Consider the following 18,959-nt stretch of genomic DNA (forward strand, 5'->3'; position numbering starts at 1 on the left):
TCATTACTTTAATGCCAAGGTAAGTTTACACTTACATGTTATAAATAAAAATGCATATTAAAGTATGTTTTAAACTTATTTATTTATTTCTTTTTGGTTGCCTTCGCCAACTTTTGAGCCATATACGATTTTCTCAGCTTTTGCAGCTTGTTCGCGCTGCCGAACCATTTATCGAACTTATCCATTATCTAAAAAGAATTTCAGTTAAATGATTTGGTTACTAAACATTAAGCATATTAAGTAAGCAAGTATACCTTCTCATCTGGAGGGAAAATGGGAGGCTCATTCTTGCTCAGGAAATACTCAAGGAACTCGTTCGGATCCAATGCCTCATTCTTGAGTCGCATCCTACGGTCGATATTCAAGGTCTCCTTTACGTTATCATCAATGTCGCCGGAGTTGTACGCCTGCAGGACGCGTGCCAGTGCGGAGTAGGCGTACTCCTTCATGTCATCTGGGGCGTTCTCGGTCATCAGTTCTAGCCACAGCAGGAAGCTAGTGCCGTAATCGCACTTCGGAATAAGCAGGACTTTTTGGAACGCTCGCTTGATGCCTCCATTGGCCGCCCAGGGCATGTTACTCGTGCCGACTAGTACAATTTTGTCATTTTTCTTCAATGGTTTCAAGATCTTGCTAGCTAATGAGGTGCCCAGCAGCTTGGGGTTAATATCCACTGCCTCAGGCGGAACCTTTTTCCAAAACAGTCTATGCGCCTCCTCGATGTACATTATGGTGGGCTGAAAGGCCTTAGCCACTTTTAGAATAACATGCAGGAAGTACTTCAAGTCTTTGGCATATTTGTAGGTATTCTCGGGACTTAGGTTCATAAAAACTGCATCTGGAGTAGACAGAAGGTTTAAGTGCTCCGAAAAACAAACAATTCCAAGCAAAATGTTATTATACCTAGTTCGGATGCAATGATTTCACACAACAATCGTTTTCCGCTATTCAGAGGTCCAATTAGCAACAGGGACTTCGGCTTCGGAACATCGAATTCGCCCATTCCCAGCATCGACTCTTGGATAACCATTTTAATGTCACCCTTTGCTGGACCCAATGTGCTGAATTGTAAGTCGATATTCATTTTTTTTGTTAGCCTTAGTAGTTTTCAACATATAACTACATACGTTAAGTTATCTTCATCTCGAGTGTCGTCTGCCACAAAGTTGAAGTCCGTTATGAACTCATCAAAGTCTCGATGACCGATTTCCTCTATTATGCCGGCATCTTTGAGCTCATTGTACAGGGATTCCAGTGTCCTATCGCCTGTCATGTCCTTGGGCTTCTTCTTCCTCTTCTCCTTCTTCTTCTTGGGATACTTCACCTTGAGAGCCTTGTACTTCTCATCGTTATCCTTCGCCAAGGCCTCCCGCAGCAACTCATACTCAACCCTGGAAATTGGAAAGTTAAATTTTCGTTGTAAATGTAAATATATATATTACCTCATGTATTCGTCGACCAAGCCCCTCACTTCCTGATGAATCTTTGCCAGTTGCTCCTCTGTAACCCATTCCTTGATGGGGTCATGATTCTTGTTCAGATATTCATCGACATTTCTCCAGTCCTTGGAGTACCTCTTCATTGTCTCTTCAATGTTTTCTGCAATTGAAGAGAGTATTTGAATACCCTGGAACCATTGCCCATTAAGTCGAACTATCTACCAATTGCCTTGCTTGCAGTTAGTTCGTAGCCAATATCGATGACTCCAGCGTCCCTCAATTTCTTCCGACGTTTAGCTTCCTTAATTTTCAGCTGTTTTAGCTTTTCCTTCTTTTTCCTCTTCTCTTTCTTCTCCTTATCGCGAAGTTTCTTCAGCTCAGCTTTTGACAGTGGCTTTTTACCAAGGGATTCCTGAAATTCCATTGGGGTCATTGTTTCATCAATGACAACCAGTACCGTTCCTTGTTTTACAGGATCGGGATAAGGATGAAAATTCCCAGTCGCGTCGTAGCTGTGAAGTAAAGTACGAGTTATACGTTGCCTCATTGCCTCAGGGAAAAACAACTCACAATTCCTTGAACCATGCCCGGATATGATCGGATATGTCTTCCATCATCCATGGACTTCGGACTTGCAGCAGTCGGGTGCGCTCATCGTTGATCAAGTTGATGAAGTCCTCATCCAGCTTCTTCTTGAGCATCTCGTTCTTGTACATTTCCATAATAGAATTTGCCTTCTGATTAGGTCGCTTCAGTTTCCTCATTTTCTTCATACCATACAGTTCCTCCCTGAACCGCTTCTTTATCTTGACTATTTTCCGCGTCTTGTAGCCACGCCAACAACTTTGGATTTTACAAGCAGCATTGTTCTGTATTGCACTTAAGGCTTCCTCATCTAGAAAATATTTAAAAACCCAATCAATTGTTTTGAAACAACCTAGTTACTTGCCATCTATTGCGGTATCCGCTCCATCATCCTTTTTAATGAGGTTTTCGCAGGACTCGTCCGCCTTCAAGAAGTCAGCTGAAAAAATGGTTCGCTTCACGGGAATACTCATTGCCTGATCAGGCTTAAAGGTGAATTTGTAATTGATTTTCTTTCTTTGATGGACCTTGAGGAACTTTTTCTTGTCGTACTTTATGTTCGACTTGTAAACCCGAGCTCGGCGCGCCCTCTCGTGAGCTTGGATAAGCTTGACGGCCTCACTGATCGGAACCCAATCCTGGGCTGCCTTTTCTTCCTTTTCCTCATCGTTCATGTACAATCGGTTGTCGGCTATGATATTTTGAATGTCCAACGGGCGACGGTAAAGGAATTGTGGTGACCTCCATACGACCAGGTCCCGTGGTGTTAGCTTCCTAGCGATCAGCGCCTTATCTATGTATACGTATTCGCTCATTTCCAGGTCTTTTAACTCCTCCTTGAGTTGCATTAGCTGCTGAGTGGCATTCTCCACCAAAACTCGTACCAATGCCCGCTTTTGCACTTGGAAAGTATTGTGGTATATGAAACTTAACTTATCGACCAGCTCCACATACAAAACATAGAGCTCTGCGTAAATTTTATACGATATAGCCTTTTCCTCTGGCGGCTCAATCTTCTTCAGGCGGTTCTGCTTCTTGATTAGTTGGCCAATTTCCTTGCGCGTGTAGACCCAAAATTTATGGTTAAGATCGAACGACATTTTGGATTTGATCTAATGTGTGTGTGCGCATTCCAAAATAAAAAATGCCTTGCGTGTTAAGAATATAGTTTGTATTTATTTGCTTCTGTACACTTAATGAAAATTAGTCGATTACCTGGTTATTCAAGGGCTACTTAGTACCAATATAGATTTTGATTTCATATAAATTTATCACTTTATTTCACTTAAGATACGATAATCAGGGAATCCGGAAGGGAACAACCACGGCCTCTTTGTGGTCGATCTGTATGGCCGAGACACTGATGTGTGCCTTCTCGGTGAAGAGTTTAATCTAAAAACACACGAAATAGGTAAGCAATAAGCTATTTGTGAAAAGAAAACTCACTTGAGCAGTGTCATCTGGATGGATTGGCTTAGACAGATAGAACTGATGGCTTGGAACGTCTTTAAGGAGACCTGTGGTTCATTTAAATGTTAGTTATCATTCACTACCCTTTCAATCTAGCTATATTGCAAACCTTTTGGTGCGATACTGGCGTGCTGGCCATTGTTCCACTGCTGATGCAACCGCTGCGAGTACAATCTTATTCTGTCGGCGTACTCCTGGTGCTCCAGGCTGTGGCAGTCCATGGCTCCAACGTTTATCATGTTTCTGGAGAGCAAAGGAGTGTATAAGCAAATACAAATATAATACAGATAAGTGATAATCAGGGCTATGTTGCTTTGTTGCATTGAACATCCCGATAAATGCTCGGCAATAACAATACTACATAATAGATCCTGCCATTGCTATAACTACATATACTACTTGATGATATATATGCTAGCATTCCAATCAATAGAATATGCATATGCTAGTGCCAAATGTGGACCCTATCCACTATCAACTACGTACATCGCAGTATTCTGCACCAGTCTGGAGAGTGCGTTCTGATCGTCCTTCTTGGGAAGGGAGTGCGCGTAGTCGGTGCTGAGGCCATCGGAGTTGCTCCTCCGAAGGGCAGGACTATGGTTCACCGGATCCACGAGAAGGTGTGTCCGCTCGTTCGGCTCGTTGGGCTGCAGGTGGAACGCATAGTGTATTCGGTCATTTGGCGGGGAAAGGGGAATGTGCGGATTACCTGCACCGGATCCTCGGTGCATTGCCAGCAGTTGCAGATCGAGGCCAGGTAGCTCCAAACTGAGTGCACATAGTCCATTCTAAATGCGATTGTTCAATTGTTCTTTATTTTTATTTTATGCAAGTTTTTCTAGAGATGGAATTGTACATATTCGATAAGATCAGCGCTGCCAGACTGCTTAAAACAGCTGTAGACATGCTTTTTATCGATTAGGCGCCAAAAATGACAATTTTAATCGGACATCAGATTCTTGGGTTTTTAGTTAAAGGAATAATAGTTTATTCCTTTGCATGTATAAGTTTCTTGCGTAATCAACTTAATCTTTGTTTTATTTATTGTTAAATCCCTTTTTTTTGGAAATACATTGATTTAAAATATTATATATTGTTTCGTAATAATATTTTTATTGAAAATCGGCAATATTTGTTAAGATATTTTAAAATTTGACTGTTTTTGGTAGACATTAATTATTTTCTAGCAACCCATATGGCACTTTCCCCAACAGCCAGCCCACGAGAATGAGCACATTCTTGATTGATGAAGATGCCACAATTTCAGCCAACGGAAGATGCTTATCTCGGCGCTTCCTTCGTGCCAATCAAATGAATTGGGCCGCACATTTTTAATTGTGTCGCTCGCGCCGTAAGGACAAAGGATGCGGAGTACGCCAGCTCCTCGCAAGGAACGGCGAACGCCCTTAAATCAACGACGCGGTTAACCATGATGGCGAAAGCAGCGAGGCGGAAACGCAAATTCATTGCCTAGGCTGCAAGACATGGGAGCATGTGTGGCAGTGCTGACAGCTTTTGCTATCCTTTTTTGCTTATCCACAAGAAAAAACTCTGAAAAATTAAGAACCATAATAATATATTGCGTAGTCTTGGGGTTTCTTAAAGGCCTGATGGCCTAGTGTAAAATATATATATGCTATGTGAATGATAAGAATTTAAAACTTCATATGGCCAGTTTTCCTTTCCCATTAGGTCTAATTTATTGAGTTTTCCCTTCAGTTTGTTCTTCTGTTTCCGCCGCCCAAGTGAATTTATTGTCTCCTCCTGGCAGCACTGATGTGGGCCTCGTCATCGCATCCTGATCCTTTGCGCCACCATTCCCATATATTGGGCCAGACGCACTCTCACACTTGCTGGCAACTTGTAACTTCGTTTTGCCCCGCTTTTGTTTCCGTTCCCTGGCAGCGGAAGCCGTGCCAGAAATTTCATAACTGCCACAAGGAGCAGCTTCACTTCAAATTCAATTATCCTGCGCCTGCACACGGCCCCAAAGGATATCGATCAGTACATCTAAGGAGGTGCATATGTCTGCGGCTTGCCGACCGGGAATAGGCAACTTACATCGTCATTTTGCGATACGCTATCTAAGGGATTTCCTTCGAGGATGTTGGGTTCTATCTAGACAGCTCATTAGCTGAGTGAGTCCATTGTTTTTAGATTTATGATGATATACTTACCAGCCAGGACAAATTATGCATTACACATAATATTTGTAATAAATTATATTTATTGTTTTGTTAAGAGTATTGAGTATTCCACTTGTGCGGACACTAAGTTCCTTATTTATTTAATTTGATGGCTTTGCAAAGTTCAATTTCTGCTAGCTCATTTGGTCTGGATGGGCGTGGCTCTGCGGAACTGTTGTAGGCGAAAAACCTCAACCACATTAACGACTTAATGAGCACCCGCGAAGCAGTTTGCCACTTGATTGCCCACGGGGTGGCACCAGTCGCGGCTGATTGGATTCAGCTGGTGTTTTATCTAGGACCTTCGACTTCCAGCCAGTTTCAGGTTCCGGATCCTCCGGCTCATTGTTGCATCGACAAAGAAACGCAGTTTACATAGAATAACTGCGGATTATCGGAGCCACGCCCCCAAAAACCCAGCCCCCCGTCCAGCCGCAGAAGTGCGGCACCACGCCGGTTTCAGTATGCAAAGCGCAAGGCATCCGGAGGCCACATAGTCCTCCGTCCACCTCCACTTCGCCGGATAAATAGTGGGGCGCAAACTTACAGCGGGAAGAACAACACTTTTATGCACAACACTTTGCATTTTTGCTGGACGGACGCGTCTGCAAAATGCACTGTAAGAAAGTTTAAATCGTTATATATACTTGATATATATATACTATATAAATATATATATATATTTGATTATATATACTTGAATACTCTACCAAGAATTTGTTCCCTTTTTACTTACGACAAAGGAGTTATCATGCATGAAACCGAAATTAGAATTTGGAATTAGAATTTAGTTAGAATTTATGCACTGACCATATGACATCTTATTTTCTCTCCGTGTAAGTTGTGCATCTCACAACTCCAGCAACTTTTTGCCCCAGATTGTCGGTGTTGACTTGGTTAGCTGTTGGCCCTTCGGCGAGCCTTTGCATCTGGCCATAAACGTCGGGCGAGGCGATAAAGTTGAACCTGATTATGCAGCTTTATTTGAGGTGAACGATCAACACTTAATGGCCCAGAAAAAAAAGAGAAAAAGCTAAGGAAGGCATTAAAGAATATAAAAATATAAAAAGATATAAATTATATATTATAGAGTAGTACACCCTGCAGTTCCACAATTCGTCGCAACTCAAAATTATCCCAGGGATATACCCTTATTATATAAATCGCTGCAAAACAAACAAATATAATGTTAAATATCGATCCCAGCCAACTATAATTCCCTCCACCCTTTAAAATGTCACAAATTCGTGCTAAACTCATAAACTTGCTGCTGTATCGGTTTTAAGCTGCAGCTGAACTGCGACAAATGCATTTGGAATGCAATTCAATTTCCTTTTTGGCCAACTCGCGTCCCAAGCGATGTAGTTATCGCCGTATTTGTTGGCCTTAATTTTGCAGTAGCGATTCGCCGAGCAATCTGTTCCATTTCTGCTCAACATTTCACTTAGCCTGGCTTAATTCTCGATTGACACGGCTGGATTATTTTGGTACTACGCACTGCATTTATTTCCGACTGCGCTGGCAAATCGATTTTTTCCAAGGGACTCCGGACACGTGGCCAGGTTGCAGTCCTCCACCTGCCGGGCCATTGGCAGATATGGTAAATTCTGTTTACCCAGTTCTTGGGGTAAACTACTACAGCATCGGATTACTCGTCGAGCAGTTGTTTCAGATTGGCGAGGATGCAAACAGCACAATGGTTACCTAGGCATCCATTATTAAGGGATTGCTCACCAAATTTAAGCAAACATTAAGGTCAGATGTGCAGTATGGAAATGAAGTTTAAACATGTCTAATATCTATCTGGGTATATTTCTTTACACTTACACTGAGAGAACAGAGTTAGCATTGCCACAAACAAGTGCTTGAGAAACAATCTAAAAGCTGTGTGGTTACTCCAAACCGAAAAAGCCAGATCAAATCGTTTAAGACCTCTAAAAGTGGCATAAAACTTAGTCCCAAGTACGCCCAAGGATTCAGATTTGGCCAATGATAGGGAAACCACGTGTCAGGTTTTAAACAAATTGCGAACTGTTTGCTTCTTTTCTTGGCCAGGTGAAAAGTAATTGAACTTGTTGCCAAACTTTGGCCATCAAACAAGCCCACAGCTGTTGTTGGTCCTCCTGTCTTACCATCTCAGCCAATCCCGACCTGTCCAAATGCTATCCCCTATCCTAACCCTCGCCTCGGTGTCATCACACGCTTCGTTTGCGCTTTGATGTATGCTATGATTTGTTTTATTGCCCGCCCCCCGATTTCCCTATCACCGGTTGTGGGGTGTGGGTTCATTTTTGGGCAAAACTTTGCCGGAGAAAGTTTTCCGACACCCCGACCCGCCCACCGGGGCATTATCTTAGTCGGCGTTTTGTCCGCTCTGTTTGTTCAGTTTGCCGCAAATTATTTGAATTCACCTCCGTCCCACTTGAGTTCCCGCCGATTAATCTTCGGGGGCATCTGCGTTTGGGTCCTGTCCTCGCCGGGCACTCTGTTTGTTTTCAGTTCGAAAATAGATATTCTGGCACTTACAGGCTTTTATAGTTCGGTTCGATAGTGTGCCGGACTTTCTGTTTGCTTTCCCTTTTCGATTGGAGTCCATCGCCCCGTGGTCAAATCAGGGTGGCGTCTTCTTGGTTCTGCTTGGAGTGGAGTGGAGTTACACTAAAGTGCAAAACTTTCAATTGCAGCAGAATTAAGGCGCTATCATGCGGAAATTTCGTTTGAACAGATAAAATAAGTATAAGTTATTGAACAAAAATCACATAGTTCCTATAAAAGTATTCTTAATGTGTTATGATTGCTCATTCAATAGATCAATTATTCTTATTACTAATGAGATACAAAATGAGTTTCGAGTTACATAAGTATAATTGAATACTGAATAGTATTAGCTTACTTGTGAAAAGTATAGTCCAGGAAATGTAATAGGCCCATCATATATATATGTAATATTAGTGTATTTTATTCATTATATCAAAGTTAAGTTTATGAGTATTTACAAATGTGTAATATTTAACCGACAGAACTTCACGCAACACTACTTCTACTTTCAACGAGTGTCCGACTTGACTAATCGTTGCTGAAAAACCGACCGACTTATTCGCTTTTCCACAATTTTGACTTATGCGCGTTCTTTTTGACTTCTCTATTTCAACATCTTCAACTTGACAACTTCTTCTTCGATCATTCCAGCCAACTGCTCTCCTGATCCTATCGATAGTTTCCTACAGTGCTGTCACCTGCGCTATCGCGCTGCCATCACTATCATTGTTTACATATATGTATATATTTTATTTGTAAATATTTAACTGACTTTTCTCTAACTGGTATGGCGTATACTTTTGATTCCCCTAATGTGTCTGACTTCTCATCAAATCTATGCAATAGGTGCTCCATAGCAGCTCACCTGCGGCTTGGCTTTCATATCACATCCTTACGACCAGGTGATTAGGGCCATCTGCGTTTGGATTGGAGCCACCACTGGTCGGTCACCTTTCGGAGCCCGCTGTGTTGGCAGAGTGCCCTTCAATATTTGAAGATTCTGGCTAGCGATGGGTGGTGTATTGTGATGGTAGGCAACCCCGAATTCAATGCAAATTCCGCGTCCGGCTCGGAATTGTGGGCATGGCGTTGGTAGGCAACCGTGTAAATGCAATTTCCGTTTGGTGCAACTGGAATTTCGTGCAAATGCCGTGCCGCCACCACCTGTTTTGATGGACTGACTGCCTGACAGCCCCAATGTGCCCCAAAAGGGAGCTCCATTGCATTTTCCCGCTGATATGCTTGACGTTCTGTTTACTGACCCAGCAGTAGGTCCTCATTTTGCACCGACACACAATGGAGAACTTTTTTTGTTATTATCCATTGCGAGATATCTGTTTACAGATAAAACAAGAGAGAATGCCGACTATCAAATACCCATTGTTACTCAGCTGGTGTCAATGCGAACGAGAAAATGAATCATTTCTCTGGGATATCGATAGATATTGGGGAATAAAGAGAAGAAATTTACAAATTGTTCAAAGCGTGGGCTTGTATATCTCCCTCGAACGTGGCTAAAAATTAATTGCGGTTCTTGGTCTAAACAAAAGCGGTCAAGAGACATTTTCTTTCTTACCCTGATCTTCACATTTAGCAAGAGAAACTTTACAAATTGGATTTACTTAAATATTTTATTATAATATTTTTCTTGTTTATAATTTCAATGACAGTTCTCATTATTCTTGGCTTCAGCAAAAGTGCACATTTAAAAATCATAGAAAAAATCTTGCCATGCGATGTAGGTCAAGGTCAAGGCACATTATTGAAATTTGTTTTAAAGGGTCATTTGAACCATCGATCACTGCCAAACTCCAAGAAAATTCTCCGCAACTGCATAGCCGTCCACTGAAGAAACTGCACTACATTCATATGATCCTTCCTAGCCCGTCATGTGCTCCTCGGGTTCAATCTGTCGATTTTAAAATATCACAGTAAGCAACCAAATAACTGAAATTCTCTTTTCAATAATATTTACCCGCTGGATGAGTGTATTTGCTGAACACTTGGGGGGTCTCCCAGATCTAAACTCTGACTTCAATACTGGCCGACGCCAGACGGTTACCTTGCTACCTTCGCTGGTACTTTTCGTGACCTGGGCAACAAAAGGGTTACGCACTGTACTCAGACACAGTCAGCTTTTAACTACTCACCTGAAATTGCTTAGGCTCCGCTTGTATAAAATTTTAGAATACGGGAAGCAACTTAAATACTTGTGAACTCCACCGGATGTTAATTAGAAAAGAAACGGATAGAACGAATTGGATTCAGGCTTAGCAGCAGCGAACATCTCATAATTCGGGACAAGAGCCTCCAGACCTTCCCTGGCGCAGCTATGAGCTATCTAGTATATGTCTCCCAAATTTCGGGCCAAAATTCACAAAATGCAGTTGTCGGATTTTATGCACGCACCTTTAAGCTCGGCTAAAATGAGTGAAAAAGGGTTAGCTGCTTTTGGTCTGAAATACGTATAGGTTGTTCCGTACTCACCAAAGATCAGTTGCACAAATTTATTTCTCGGCTCTGCAACTTTCACACACCCAAAAAAAAAGTCATCAAAAATATATAACAGTGTACCCAACATCAAAATAGTTCTTAAACACCTTCCAAGGACGGGTCGGCAAAAGATATGTACGTATCCATAATATTGTGATGCCACGGCGTTGAAAGGTGTAAATAGTATTAAAACTAATTTTTGCACTCATAAAAAAAATTTATGACTTATGAAACAGATACAGCACCCTGTATCGACATGAAAAAAAGAGAAGAATCTGGGATATTATTGAAAAAAATTGGAAAATTTAAAAATTGTTCAAAAGTGTGGGCGTGCCGCAGTTTTGAACCACTTTTAAATTGCTTCTCATTGAATACAGGGCACTCTGACTGTGTTTCATAAATCATAAACTTGCTTATGAATGTCAATTGTATTTTGCATCATATGCACACAACTTATGCGCCTTGACATCACACTATTATGGATTCGGACTTCTTTTGCTGAGTATATTTTCGTTTCTGTTGCTGAGTAACATACAGCCCGTTCTCGAAAGTGTTTTGAAAACTTTTTTAATGTTGGGTGAACTGGTTTATAATTTTTAATGCTGTGTATTCCCCTTGGGAGCGAAAGTAGAACTGAGGGTTTTGCTTGCGAGTCCGTGCCTCTTGTGATTGAAATTTCGTTCAATGCCTACTTTGTTAAAGAAAAATTTAAATCAAAATACCAAAGCCTACTTTGTTGTAAAAGAAGGGTGTTCTAGATTCTTCGAAAAGTATGTAACAGGCAGAAGGAAGCGTGACCCTTAAGTCGCTATCAGTGATATTGTAGTGGAACTTAACGTCTTTAACTTATAATAAAGACTGTGAATTTGTTTGCACGAAGTGGGGCTCCGCTGCCCAGCGGCCACGCGGTCGCTTGTCTTAGACACTCTGCTGCTTGAACTGTAAGTTTTTAGCTGGTTTTTGAATATGGATAACGATCCACAGCAAAAATCTATCGATTATGAGTCGATGAAGCTAATTGCTGGCGCTGGCCCTAAAGAAATACGGAAGCAATTGACAAAGAGCTGGCAAAGTGAAGATCCAGCCTTCGCTACTACCAGTATTTCTAATACCTACTGCAGCTCGACCTTCACACTGACCACCACCAGCTCGACTATCTCGTCTGCGTACATATTCACCTCCTCCTTGAGCGGCAACGTATGCTCTACTGCCGCCAGTACAACTCACAACAGTGCATCTGTCCGCTCAATTGCGAAGCCACAATCTGCCACCGACTGGCAGGATGTCTCCTTTAAATCTAGGAATAGAGGAATTATAAAGAGAGCAGGTGCGGTCCTCTCCCCTAAAATGGTAAAAAAGGTGGCGTCTGATAAGCCGGCAAACATCACTGCCAATCGCTTCCAAGCCCTTAGCGACGAGGAAGATATAGTCCTGGGCGAGGTATCTTCGAGTGACAACGACGAGCCATGCTCCTCGGATACCGCCCTCAACCGTGCCGCAAGGAAAGCAGGACAAAAACAACAGCTGAAAGGTGCTCACCAAACTGTACCAGCCCCGAAATCAAGCCGTCACTCTAAGGTACCTAGAATGATGTTTCCCAATGTGGTGAACTTCACATCATTTCGCGGCGAGCTGGACTCTCTTGTGGGAGACTCCTATACAATCCAGGCCCTGAATTCGGGAAATTGCGCTGTTCAGTGCAACTCCCCAGAAAGCTACAGGCTGGTGGCCCGGCACTTTCTCGACAAAGGATCCCTTTTCCATCACCATCGGCTACCGGAGGACCGACCCTACAAGATTGTCATGCGCAATATTCACCACGGAGTCCCATCGGAGGATATCATCGCAGCCCTCCAGAACGAAGGACATAACGTTGTACGGATTTATACTCCGCGCAACAAGGCTACCTCTCTTCCTCTTAATATGAGGTTCATTGACCTCAAAAAAGCTGAGAACAACAACCAAGTAAAGGGCATTCCGATTGTCTGCAGGCACAGGGTAACTTGGGAGAAGCCCCGTAAGCAATCGGAACCGATTCAATGCCACAGGTGCCAAGGCTATGGTCATACCAAGGCATATTGTTCTCGGCACTATATATGCAGAGAATGCGGAGAAAATCACTCCACTGCAGAGTGCAAGTTGGAACAGGACGAGGCCAGATTCTGTTTTCACTGTGGCGGCCCCCATGCAGCCAACTTTGAAGGTTGCAAAAAATACCTGCTAGAGGCTTCTAACCGCAAACATCAACGGAAAGTCAATGAACCCTCTGTTTCTGGTCCTGCAAGAAAAGTACACCAACCTAGTCCACCAGTCCACATGTCTGGAAAGCCTTCCTTTGCTAGTATAGTCAGAGAAAGTCAGCCGTCGCCAAGCCGTTACTGTCCCCCCTGCAAGCGCCAACCTTGAGTCCAAGCTGGAACAGCTGTTTTCTTGGCTTGACAGGATGATGTCACTAGTTGAAACACTAATGCAACTGCTCCTGCAAAATCGCACCTTCCCTCCTGCTGCTCAAAATGGGTCCTCTTAAGATAGCAGCTTGGAATGCCAATGGGGCCTCCTCGAAGACCAATGAGATCCTCGCCTTCATCGAGCTTCACGAAATCGACATCGGATGAGAGAATACTCTTAGCCCGCCTGATGGAACTGCCGCAAGTAGTGAACCACATACCTCCACACCAATTTGGTTTCAGGAAGTCCCACGGCTGCCCTGAACAAATACATCGACTGGTGAACCAGGTGACGCATGGCTTCGAGCACAAACTCTAAACGGTCGGCGTCTTTCTAGACGTGAAGCAAGCGTTTGACAAGGTGTGGCATGAGGGCCTTCTATACAAGATGAAAGCTCTCCTTCCTGCTCCCTACTATGCCATCCTGAGATCGTTCATCTCTAATCGGACGTTCGACGTTGCAGTTCGTGATGCTCTATCCAGCCTGGAAGAGATTCACGCAGGAGTTCCACAGGGAAGTGTTCTTGGGCCCTTCCTATACACCCTGTACACTGCTGACATGCCATCTCCCGCAAACAACGCCGAAGTCCCCCCGGCTCAGCTGCTCCTGGCCACTTACGCCGATGACACTGCCATGCTGGCGTCTCATCCTTCACTGCAAACTGCCTCCAACGCAGTCCAGGAATGGCTGCACGCAATCGAAAAATGGACTGCCAAATGGAATGTGGCCATTCCCTCAAAGTCAGCCTGTGTAACTTTTTCCCTGCGACCCGGAACCTGCACAGATCTGACCTTCGATGGCAGCCCTATCACCAATGCTAGTTCGCACTGCTACCTAGGAGTTCATCTAGATCGAAGACTGACCTGGAGGGCCCACATCACGTTGGTCAAATCTAAGTCACTGGCGAAGCTAAAAAAGCTCGACTGGCTCTTCCACTCCATCAAACTTCAAATGAGCTCTAAGGCTCTTTTAATCAAAGCCAATCTCGGTCCAACGTGGAATTATGCCATCCAGGTGTGGGGAACTGCCGCCAAATCCCAGCATAATAGGCTCCGTGTGGTCCAGTCGAGAGCTGCACGTCACGCATCTGGGCTCCCCTGGTACGTGACGAACATGGTCATCGAAAGAGATCTGAAAGTTACCCTTCTTGGGAATCAGATTAATTTCCACAGCAGCCGTTATGCCGACAGGCTTATGGCCCACCCGAACCGACTAGCAACTATCCTAGCTGATCCCATCTCCCTCCGAAGACTGAAGAGGGTACACCCAAGCGATCTCCTTACCCGGAGGATAATATAACATATTTCATTTTAAGTAATTGATAACTAGACTAGATTTTTCTTTCTTTTGTACTTTATAATTAAGATACCACTTGGTCTCATTTATCTTTATCACACATTAGGTTATGTTCAGAGGAATTACTGAACGATTCCTATTGAAACCTTAATAAATAGAATTAGTTCCCTCCTGCATAGAGGGTCATGGTATACCAGACCACCTAGCAACTATAACACAAAGCTGGGACTTGGATTCTGATCATTTGCCTCTTATCATTAGCATTGAGACAGATAGTACTCATGTCAATCCAAGTCCCAGGCTAGTCACCTCCTTGCCTTTAGTCAACAATTGGAGAGCCTTATTTCGTTGAACACCATGCTTAATTCTGGTGAGGAAATTGAAATGGCTGTTGACAACCTAACAGAAAGCATTCATAGGGCTGCGGCTGTCTCTACTTCTCCCGAAGGCGAGCAATCCGATCTCAAGATTCCTGGGACCGACTTTTATGGAACCGTGCTGCAAAGCAACTACGAAGCAACTTTTTTGAGCAGAAACTAGCTACTACGGACTACACAGTGGATGCTGGATACTCGCTATGGAATTGCACCAAGTCCCTTAAAAGACAGCCGTTTAGACAGGTTCCTATAAGGTGTCCGGGAGGTGAACTTGCTAAAAATGAAGAGGATCAGGCCAATTGTTTTGCAAATCATGTGGAGACAAGGTTCACCCACTTCCAATTCGCTACAACGGAGCAGTATCAAGAGACAGTGGAAAATGGCAGCAATCTTAATGATACATAAGCCTGGTAAACCTGAAGAGAGCCCTGAATCGTACCGACCCATAAGTCTTTTATCTTCGCTATCTAAGCTATGGGAACGACTGATTGCCAACAGATTAGATGACATTATGACCGAGCGTCGTATCCTGCCGGATCATCAGTTTGGATTTCGTCAGGGACAACATATCCTTCAGGCCTTTGATGATAAGGAATACTGTAATGCTGTGTTCATTGACATGCAACAGGCATTCGATAGGGTCTGTCATGACGGCCTTCTCAGCAAAATTAAAAAGTTATTCCCAGCACCGTATTGGAGTTTTAAGATCATACTTGGAAGATCGGAAATGCATGGTCAGGGTCAGAAACTACTACTCGACTCCCTGTGTCATGAGAGCTGGAGTTCCGCAGGGCAGCGTACTGGGACCGCTGCTCTACTCAGTATTTCCCTGGCGCAGCTATGAGCTATCTAGTATATGCGTCCAAAATTTCGGGCCACAATGCACAAAATGAATTTAAGCTTGGCTAAAATTAGTTATTTTTTTATTTAATTTATTTATTAAGGCATACGGGGAAGTCTTGAAGCCCCTTTGTGTCCTTATCTATTAATTCAGCCCATTTGGGCTCGCCGGCTAACTATAGTTAGCTTTTTCAAATTTGCAGTAATTTTACTACAATTACATAGCAATCACATATAACAAATAGGATTTAGGATAAGCGTCAGCTTCTGCTGACCCTTGTCAAAGGAGATCGGGTAATGAGATCCCTCGGTTGCCTTCTATTGAGCCTCCTTGGTGGGCGAGATCTGTTTAGAGCGCTGGCCAGCCGATTTCTGTGGCGCTCCAGCCTGTCATGGTATCTGCTCGAGTGCTGGTTTATTTCGTCAAATACCGTTGCGAGTTTCAAGTCTCCGTGCAGGGTGGTGTTTCGCACAAACCACTCGCAGCCGGGGTTTTTGAATAGCCTGGATCCTTTTGATTTGGCACCCATACTTCCAGTTTGGTGCTAAGATCTGTTTGTAAATTGTCAGCTTGTTGGATAGCGACAATTTACTGCGCGAACAAAGTAGCCAGTAGTGCCTCGCCACCTTAGCACGTAGGCGCGATCTGATGTCGGTCACATGCTTGGAAAAGGTGAGTCTGCGATCCAGAAGCACTCCAAGGAACTTTGCTGCGTTCGGCTGTGGTACGGGGGCTTCCTCGATGTAGACGGGCGGTGGCGTTCTCCGCTTTAAAGTAAAGCAGACGTTGTTGGATTTACTGCTATTGATGCCAATGTTCCAGCGACTTACCCATTCCGAGAACCGGTATGTAAAGTCCTGGATACCATCGGCTGCGTCGTGCTCGCATCGGGACCATCGGGCCAACATTGATTTCCCGTAAAGGCTTACATCTGGCTGCGGCATGTCGTGGCTATACAGGCAGTAGAGCAAGGGGCCGAGGACACTACCTTGTGGAACACCAGCTGGCACGTTGTGCTCGGTGGAAATTGCTGAATGAAAGCGCACAGCGAACCTCCTTCCTTCCAGGTACGATTTTATCAACCCAAAATATGGAGCAGGCAGCGTCTGCTTGATTCTAAAATTAGTGAAAAAGGGGTTAGCTGCTTTTGGGCTGAAATACGTATAGGTTGTTCCGTACTCACCAAAGATCAGTTGCACAAATTTATTTCTCGGCTCTGCACCTTTCACACACCCAAAAAAAAAGTCATCAAAAATATATATCAGTGTACCCAACATCAAAATAGTTCTTAAACACCTTCCAAGGACGGGTCGGCAAAAGATATGTACGTATCCATAATATTGTGATGCCACGGCGTTCAAAGGTGTAAATAGTATTAAAACTAATTTTTGCACTCATAAAAAAAAATGTATGACTTATGAAACAGATACAGCACCCTGTATCGACATGAAAAAAGAGAGAAGCATCAATCTGGGATATTGATAGATATTATTGAAAAAAATTGGAAAATTTAAAAATTGTTCAAAAGTGTGGGCGTGCCGCAGTTTTGAACCACTTTTAAATTGCTTCTCATTGAATACAGGGCACTCTGACTGTGTTTCATAAATCATAAACTTGCTTATGAATGTCAATTGTATTTTGCATCATATGCACACAACTTATGCGCCTTGACATCACACTATTATGGATTCGGACTTCTTTTGCTGAGTATATTTTCGTTTCTGTTGCTGAGTAATATACAGCCCGTTCTCGGTGTTTTGAAAACTTTTTTGATGTTGGGTGAACTGGTTTATAATTTTTAATGCTGTGTATTCCCCTTGGGAGCGAAAGTAGAACTGAGGGTTTTGCTTGCGAGTCCGTGCCTCTTGTGATTGAAAATTCGTTCAATGCCTACTTTGTTAAAGAAAAATTTAAATCAAAATACCAAAGCCTACTTTGTTGTAAAAGAAGGGTGTTCTAGATTCTTCGAAAAGTATATAACAGGCAGAAGGAAGTGTTTTTTGACCATATAAGGTATATATATTCTTGATCAGGATCAACAGCCGAGTCGATCTGGCCATGTCCGTCTGTCTGTATCAACGTCGAGATCTCAGGAACTATAGAAGCTTAAGATTCAGCATTCAGATTCTAGAGACTGCCACGCCCACACTTTTTCGTTCACATTTTTATTAGTATTATATCTTGTTTTAAGTTTCACAAATATAAAGTTAACTCAAATATTTATATTTAAAGTCCTGTTTCAGCTAATATATATATTCCCAAATATAGCCTCCTCCAAGGATGGACCAACCCAGCGTCAACGCATAAACAAATCACAAACGAAGCAGATATTGCAGCAACATTGATCGAATAACTCATCTGATGTGCAAGTATTTTTACAACAGCAACAACAACAGTTTCCGGAATGGCAACAGCAAATCCAACAACAACAACACCAGCAGTTTCTTCTGTGGTTGCAACAGCAGCAGCAAGAACAACTACAGTATAAAAGCCAAACCAATCAACGACTGGAAAAGCTTGAAAAAATGGTTTTTGAACTAGCGAATATGTTAGAAGAATGGGCTGGGAGTGAACTTAACCCCCATCTCCTTAACAACGTCTCAGCCTCCCAATGAATCCACTAAAGATTCTTATTTGGAATGCTTACGGCATTTCAAGAAAAGCTAAAGATGTTGAGCTGTTCGCGCACAACAATAAGGTTGACATTCTTCTTGTGATTGAACTTAGACTTAAAAGAGGGGAAACTGTGAAGATATATAGTAAAATAGTTTTTATTTTGAGTCGAATAAATGATCCGTATTTGAACTAAGATCGACGCCGAAATAAATAAAAACTCAGAATGAATCCGCTTTGCGTTTTTATTGATTGAATATCAGCTTAAGACTAAAACAGTTGGTGTGAGAAAATCTTAGATGTACTGGGTTAGTGGGTTGTTTACTTGATCTGCGCGAGAGCGCTTTTTGCTTATGCTTATGTGCATACATATGAAAAAGAATTCTTATGTGCTACGTGGCTATGTGTCTGCCTAGTGGCTGGGTTCTGATTTCGGCTTAAGTGGATGCGCAATATCGAGAAATGTTTGTTTAGTTAACAAGGAATCGATGCGGCGGACCACCGCGGTCGGTCTTTTGTATAAGTGAATTATGAGGAAGGCATAATTACGTTACTATATGGATATGCGTACTATCCAGCATATAGGCCATCCCTTAATAATAATAGTGCTGGCGGAGTAGCGGCGTTCGTGAGGACAACTCTTCGCCACTTTGCACAAAGGGTCATTGAG

At 43.0% G+C, this 18,959-nt stretch overlaps 2 protein-coding genes and 2 long non-coding RNA genes across 4 annotated transcripts; all 4 read right to left on the bottom strand.

Moving 5' to 3' along the window:
* Nucleotides 1–64: 64 nt before the first annotated feature.
* LOC6619443 (dynein regulatory complex protein 11) lies at nucleotides 65–3,124 on the bottom strand. The gene is made up of 8 exons (XM_002043622.2): nucleotides 2,389–3,124; nucleotides 2,010–2,334; nucleotides 1,662–1,951; nucleotides 1,443–1,599; nucleotides 1,128–1,391; nucleotides 904–1,061; nucleotides 255–838; nucleotides 65–188 (listed from the first exon to the last, which is right to left on the bottom strand). The coding sequence occupies exons 1-8, from the start codon at nucleotides 3,122–3,124 to the stop codon at nucleotides 84–86; spliced, it is 2,619 nt and encodes an 872-aa protein (XP_002043658.1). The 3' UTR covers nucleotides 65–83.
* A 56-nt stretch (nucleotides 3,125–3,180) lies between these two features.
* LOC6619444 lies at nucleotides 3,181–4,381 on the bottom strand. The gene is made up of 5 exons (XM_002043623.2): nucleotides 4,207–4,381; nucleotides 3,981–4,144; nucleotides 3,604–3,737; nucleotides 3,471–3,541; nucleotides 3,181–3,416 (listed from the first exon to the last, which is right to left on the bottom strand). Exons 1-5 carry the CDS (start codon nucleotides 4,282–4,284, stop codon nucleotides 3,324–3,326), a joined length of 540 nt encoding a protein of 179 aa, XP_002043659.1. The 5' UTR covers nucleotides 4,285–4,381; the 3' UTR covers nucleotides 3,181–3,323.
* A 5,452-nt stretch (nucleotides 4,382–9,833) lies between these two features.
* Nucleotides 9,834–11,407, bottom strand: LOC116801176. Its single transcript, XR_004361807.1, has 4 exons — nucleotides 10,709–11,407; nucleotides 10,372–10,642; nucleotides 10,197–10,313; nucleotides 9,834–10,130 (listed from the first exon to the last, which is right to left on the bottom strand). It is a non-coding gene; the product is annotated as an uncharacterized LOC116801176 (long non-coding RNA).
* Nucleotides 11,408–16,403: 4,996 nt separating this feature from the next.
* LOC116801070 lies at nucleotides 16,404–17,531 on the bottom strand. The gene is made up of 3 exons (XR_004361758.1): nucleotides 16,860–17,531; nucleotides 16,507–16,792; nucleotides 16,404–16,443 (listed from the first exon to the last, which is right to left on the bottom strand). It is a non-coding gene; the product is annotated as an uncharacterized LOC116801070 (long non-coding RNA).
* Between the last annotated feature and the right edge of the window lie 1,428 nt (nucleotides 17,532–18,959).

The sequence above is a fragment of the Drosophila sechellia genome, chromosome 3L, assembly GCF_004382195.2.
Source record: "Drosophila sechellia strain sech25 chromosome 3L, ASM438219v1, whole genome shotgun sequence".
NCBI classification, from domain to species: Eukaryota; Metazoa; Arthropoda; class Insecta; order Diptera; family Drosophilidae; genus Drosophila; species Drosophila sechellia.

Coding starts and splice junctions, on each gene's coding strand:
- LOC6619443 (XM_002043622.2), bottom strand. CDS start 3,124: ATGTCGTTCGATCTTAACCATAAATTTTGGGTCTACACGCGCAAGGAA. Junction 2,335..2,388: donor AGCGGATACCGCAATAGATG/GCAAGTAACTAG, acceptor AATATTTTCTAG/ATGAGGAAGCCTTAAGTGCA. Junction 189..254: donor TTTTCCCTCCAGATGAGAAG/GTATACTTGCTT, acceptor AATTCTTTTTAG/ATAATGGATAAGTTCGATAA.
- LOC6619444 (XM_002043623.2), bottom strand. CDS start 4,284: ATGGACTATGTGCACTCAGTTTGGAGCTACCTGGCCTCGATCTGCAAC. Junction 3,542..3,603: donor CGCCAGTATCGCACCAAAAG/GTTTGCAATATA, acceptor AATGAACCACAG/GTCTCCTTAAAGACGTTCCA. Junction 3,417..3,470: donor ATCCAGATGACACTGCTCAA/GTGAGTTTTCTT, acceptor GTGTGTTTTTAG/ATTAAACTCTTCACCGAGAA.